The sequence below is a fragment of the Cyprinodon tularosa genome, unplaced genomic scaffold (assembly GCF_016077235.1).
Source record: "Cyprinodon tularosa strain WSP-4 unplaced genomic scaffold, ASM1607723v1 ctg185, whole genome shotgun sequence".
In the NCBI taxonomy this organism is placed as follows: Eukaryota; Metazoa; Chordata; class Actinopteri; order Cyprinodontiformes; family Cyprinodontidae; genus Cyprinodon; species Cyprinodon tularosa.
The window spans coordinates 200,450-206,766 of record NW_024038643.1 but is presented as its reverse complement, the minus strand read 5'-3'; the positions used below and the strand labels follow the sequence as shown (position 1 = coordinate 206,766).

At 36.3% G+C, this 6,317-nt stretch overlaps 1 protein-coding gene across 1 annotated transcript in view; it reads right to left on the bottom strand.

Moving 5' to 3' along the window:
• Positions 1 to 415: 415 nt before the first annotated feature.
• The window catches only part of LOC119781891 (melanopsin-A-like), a 28,626-nt gene continuing 22,724 nt past the window's right edge, over positions 416 to 6,317 (bottom strand). Inside the window, exons 9-10 of the mRNA XM_038282506.1 lie at positions 3,229 to 3,300; positions 416 to 1,901 (exon numbers count right to left, since the gene is read on the bottom strand). Of these exons, the coding sequence (XP_038138434.1) occupies positions 1,701 to 1,901; positions 3,229 to 3,300 (273 nt within the window). The 3' untranslated portion in view covers positions 416 to 1,700. The remainder of the gene's footprint in view (positions 1,902 to 3,228; positions 3,301 to 6,317) is intronic.

Sequence of the window (6,317 nt, the reverse complement as noted above, 5' to 3'; positions counted from 1 at the left end):
CACCACGAATGCACAGATGCGAATCGCTATGGACCAGTAAGAGGGTTATCGCATCCTTGTTGTGTCAGCAGCAGGCGTCCTCAAGATGTCAACAAGTGAGTTACGTTGTAGACCTAGTGTGTGTGAGTGGGTGTCTGGCTGGCTTTATGCAAGTGTGGACGTTATGCAACAGCAGTCACTGTCGCATCCGTGTTAATAACCAAAGCCAGTAAAACTGCATTATGGAAGTCTTGGGGAGGGTTGTCATGTGATGCTTTAAAATAGATTGGTTAATCCACAATGTGTATTCGTCCATCCATCCATCCATTATCTTACACGCTTGTCCCAATTGGGGTCGCGAGGGGTGCTGGTGCCTATCTCCAGCAGTCAATGGGCGAGAGGCGGGGTACACCCTGGACAGGTTGCCAGTAATGTGTATTCGTATAGTGTTTCAAATTTTAGACGCATGCGTTTGACTGTGCTTCTATTTTTTGTGGGGTCGAAGTAGATGTAAAAATGCCAGGGCCAAAAATTGTTCCCAGTCCCAGCCTGGAGCGAGGGCTCCCTGCTGCTAAAGATTTGCACATATAGACCAAGTATTCTTTGCTTTATAAGTGTTTCCTAACAAATGATTACCTTCAGTTTAAAACCTTTTTTGTTATTCAATAATTTCCTTCATGCTCCTATTGCTACCTACCTACAAGTAAACTAGCAGGGTCCACAGCATGCAAAAAAGTAAGATGTGTTGAGTCAAAAAACCGGCTCAAGATCTTTTCTAACCAAGCATGTGAGTTGCTCAAAAAGTCAATTCTGACCAAATCTACATTTAGCATTCTTGTTGCACAAAATTACTAATTTAGTTTTCAAACAATCTGCCTTAGTATGTTACTAGTTAACGCGGTAGATCATTAGTTTGAAAATTCTGTTATCTTAAAAAAGTGAGTGGGAGTAAATTCCTAGCTGTAGCTGCATTTTCTGCCACAAGAAAAAAATGCCAAAAAGGTGACAATGGTGCCATGAAAAAGTGGAGGCTGGCTTCCCTACTTTATCCTACATTGAGACGACAGCAACAGCTGAGCAAGAAAGCTGGTCAGACCACTTCAAAAACAGAACATCAACACTCACAAGGCAAAGGTCAAGGTCAACCAGGAGATTTCAAAAAGACTTGATTAAAGCACACTGCCTCCATGGACTGCAAATAACAATGATAAAGTATATGATTTTTTTCAAATTTTATAAAAGAAAGAAATAAAACAGAAAACTAAAACCAAAAACAAACCCATATGACTACTGTAAATGAAAGAAATAAACAGAACTGATGTTAAATGTTGTTTTGTTCATATTGTTGAAGCATGTGGATTGATTGTAGCCTAACCAAAGGCTTTAAAAACAACTTCATGCATTAAAAGCGTTAAAACGGTGACAGAAGCATCCATTTTCTGATCAATCTGTTCCTGTGACTCCAGATGAGTTTGTGCCTCATCTGTAATACATTTCACACAACCTTTCTGAACCTTGGAATGTATTTATCTAGACTGAGAATGACCCATGCCTATAGTGCAGACACACATCGACTACATTTCCTGGGCATTTTGATTTAAATACATTTTAACTGCATGCAAAATTTTCCAGTTACCATAACTATCAAATGGCATACAGTATGGTTACAAGTTCCTCCCTAGAAGGGGGACAGCACGACACAGTGCTAAACTGTAGCCTGTTCACGGTAACACCGTTGTCTCCAGTTTAGCGATGTCCAGTAGCTCCTTACTGACCGGAGTGACAGTTTTAGCCACTTTTAGGCTCCCGTGGTAACCAGGAGGACTGTGCAGTATGGACGGGGTAGATATGGAGGTGACAATGATGGATGACGTGTTCTTGGAAATTGTCTTTGGTCCAGGTTCCCTTCTCATGCTATCCATCTGTGACATAGAGAGGAGGAAGATTTTGAGTATATTTGTCAGCAGGTGATCAGTGAGGGTTGAATAATTTGAGAAACACCTTAAAGACTAGACAAACCTTCCCAGGGTACAGTACAATCATCACACTTAAGCTAATTTCAACTGTTATGAAATGGTTACAATCAGATCAAGTCATTAAAAACATCTACAGTGCAAAAATGATCTAGAAATAAGTAAAAATGTCTTCAATTATGTATATTAACCCTTACTTGGAGCAGGAAAGTAAGATGTTTACTCTTAAAATAAGATATTTAGATAATATGCACTTGAAATAACAATGCTAATTTTTTTTTTCTTATTTTACATGTAAATTGTCTTGTCCCATTGGCAAAGTGTCTCACTTTTTTAAGAAAATAAAATACTTACTTTAGTTAATTTCTTTTAAGACTAAGGCAGAATTAATGAAATCAACTTACACTTTTACACTGATGGGAAAAATGTAATTGATGTTTGTTTGGTTATAAAATGATGACACAGGATAAGTAGAAGCTGGAAAACATTAATATTCCAGCAAGATTTCTATTTTTTCTAATATAAACACAGCTGAAATATAAAGTAGGAGCCAATTATTGGACAGGCTAGAGGCACCTAACATCCTACCTTATCTCTCTATATTTTTTGTCTTTTTAAAAAGGTTAATTTCTTGGGAACTTAGAGTATTGTCCTGTGGCTGCAAAAACTTTATTCCCCTAGTTGTTAAAAATATTTTATATGGGTTTATAATAAAAATCTAATATAAAGTGTAATGCAATATAATAATATATTGTTTTACTTACGAACCTTTAAAGAACTGATTCTAAACCAAAGCATTTACTTTAATCTATTACACAAAAAGCACAAAAACTTCCATCTTCTGTCACGCTTGTCCCTGCTGGGGTTACGAGGCGTGCTGGTGCCTATCTCAATAGGCAACCTCAATACTCCCCATCTGTTCAGTGATTTCCACAAATTTTGCCTCCTTCACCCCTCTTTCAAACAATCTTTCCTCTCTGTCCAAAATATTTGCATTTTGGTCTTTAAAGGTGTGTCCTTTGTTCTTGAGTTGCAAATATACAGCTGAACCTTGACCACAGTTACTGGCTCTCCTATACACTATAAAAGACTGCAACAGTCCAGAAGAACAAAAAATGTGTAAACATTAAAGTTTAATCAAATAACACTTATCTATATAAATATAAAAATGGCAGAAAATATTTTCCAGAATAATTTGTAGATGATTTGGCTGTTTAAAAACTAGTTTATTTGATATCCATCAATATGAATTAGTGAGTTATTAGTGGATTCTTACACTAGCACGTAGATGACTGGTTGGCTGCCGGTTGATCTCCATCATGCAGATGTCTTCAGGCTCTGTCAGAGTCTGAACAGTAGCAAAAAAAACAGTTTTAGTGCTTTTCCCATTTTAAATGATTTCATATATGGACAGACACATTTTCAGTTGGGGCCATTCGGGACTAGTAGTTTGTCATGTTAAGTGTTTCAACTTGTAGATCCTCACTGACAGCTGATATAAAAGGTCTGACACAAATGCAAATCTTGTCAGTTCTTTTTTTTCAGATTCTGTGCTTTCCTTGATTTGATTCCTTCAATTATACATCTTAGTTAGTAGAGACTTCAAAAGGGATAACAAAAATGATCAGCTGTACAAAGGTATAAGTCAACAAAAGCGTACACAAAACCATCCTTAGTATATAGTTAGCTGGGCAAATCAGTTGGTCTTTTATAAATTGGAAAACTGAAAAAAAAAAAACTGAAAAAAAAAATATATATAAATAAAGCAGTATAACATGTGACAACAACTCTCCTTATGACTGAATTTAAGTTCACTGTTGCAAGAGCCTTTTTCTTTCAATGAACATCCAGACCTGGCTAAAATGTCCCAAAACCTTGAGGGAGAATGGATTATAGTCCAAAGAAATTAAGTTTGGCACCAAATAACACAGCAATCAAACAATAAGACACCAAAGCAAAGTGAAAAAGAGAGGCTGCAGCTTCATCAAACGCCACTGAGGCGACAGTAGTGTCAAGTGCAGGAGTTTGCCCTGCAATCGGAGGGTCGTGGTTCAAGCTGGCTTTCAGTGTCCTGTCCTTGGGCAAGACATTTCACCTGCATTGCCAACTGATAGTGGTCAGAGGGCCTGGTGGCGCTTCTGTCAGTAAAGGGTAGCTGTGGCTACAATGTAGTTTGCCACCATCAGTTTGTGCGTGAATGGATGAATGACGAATGTACAGTAGCGTAAAGCACTTTGGTCAAGTCTCCTGACCTGAAAAATCTCTATACAAGTACAGGCTATTTACCATCGTCTCAAGTTACCCATCTACAGATTTAGCTTTTTTTATTGTGGAGGTGGAAACAACAATCATAAAATATTCTAAATACAACTTTAGTCGTTAAGTCTTTAGCCTGAATCTAACTTGAAAATAGCTGCAGACAAGGTGTCCCAACCACCCAACTGATTTAGAAAATGTTTATATGCCAGGAGGCCACGAACAATAGGGTAAAAAAATGCATCTAGAAACTACCAACATAATAGTAAACTTGGATCAGAAAGTGATTAAACATAATATTATACATGTGTTTGCACACATTTTGTATCTTTTTTATATATTTTTTTCAGTGAAATTGTACATGTTAAATGGGAACTTTAAAGATTTATCATTGTGTTATTTTCTAATGCCAAAAGATACAGGTGTTGTCACAGGAATTAATGGCTAACCCTGTCACACCCGCCGTAGTTAAAAACATTTGTTTTCCAAGTTTAAGCGCACATTTCAAAGTGATTGTGCAATTTATGTGGAGAATAACTGAAGCCAAACCAGCAGGATGAGAATCTCACAAAATGACTTGAAAAGCAACACCAGGTTCTTCATTTCTATATTATTTTGAATTTGCTCCTATACGAACAAACTGGAGATCTACGTTTTTTCATGCATAATGGTCTTATTTATATTTGTGTGTGGAGTCCCATTTATAATGTTACTGAATACTACAGCTGCATACAAACAATTCCCAAACCCCTTCCTCCACTTGTGGTATTTGGGCTGCTAAGCTTAGATCTACATCTTCAGTCTGACAGTGAGTGAATCTCCCCTCATAAACATCGAAGGTGCTTTATATCTCTGCTGACTAAGTTCTGATATCTCTCCTTAAAAGATGACATGTTGGAATTTTGATGCATTGCCATCCATTGGATACATTCATCCTAGATGACCGACAATCGAATAATATTGTAAGCAATTGTATTTAGGTAGAAGAACTAAAATGTTCTAACTGAGAAAAGGTAATTTATCAAATTATCATTAATTAATTTTATACAAGGTGCATCTTAAGGCAGTTTTTAATATTTAACAAAAAGGTTTTTAGGTTCACTTCTCTTTCATTTTGGAAGGCAAGACAAGTTTATTTCCAATGCTCTATAAATGCACTGGTTATTTCAAAGTATATTAAAGGTTTAAAAAAAATAATAAAAGAATTGCAGGGAATCTAAGTGAAGCATAAAAACATGGAATAATGTCAAGAAAAATCAAAACACTAGACTTTCTGGAAATAATGAAGCAATTCTCAGCATCTATCCGAACACTTTTATGTTTTCAGAAAATATTTCAAAAGAGTCAACAGCTTTTAGCACTTCATTTTTTGTCAGCCAGTTGATTACAGAGTGGAGGAGCTCGGAAACACATACTCTGTTAGAAAGCAATTCCCCAGAAATAAGACATTCACAGAAACTATTGGATCTTTGAATATTTTTTTCTACCTTTCTGGCACAGATCAAATTAAATCAAGCTAAAATCAAGCTATTAGCTCATAATCGTCAGTGGGCAGATATTAAGAGGTGGCAATCTTTTAGAGAGAGTTATGAAATCTGACTTTAGTGAAAACAAAACATTCTTTAGATTCATAATCCAAAGCATCGAAACTAACCTGGTCACTGTTTAGTTCTGAAGCTTTATCAAGTTTATACAAACACAAACAGTTGAACGGGAAATGGTGCTTTGCTTTTTAGTGCAAATAACTTCCTTATTTCGAGTGAGATTTAGCTTGGTAGTTTGAAAAAAGTAAGAAAAACAGAGTTAGCTCCCCTATGCTTGCTTCAAGAAAAGCATCCCCACATTATGATGCCTCCACCCCCTTGTTTCAAGGTGGGGTTGTTGTGTTAAAGGTCATACACACCAACTGTTTCTCTTCGCATATAGCATTTTGAATGCGGACCAAAAAGCTAAAGTTAATCACAATTATTGTTTTTGCCTTTCTCCATTTTATTTTATTTTTTCATCTTGTGATCAGTTTCCGATATTTCTGCCTGTAGGCTAATTGTTTTTTTTAATAAAACAAAACAGATAAAGAATTCATCTAAGTAGATAGGTTTTTATCATAGG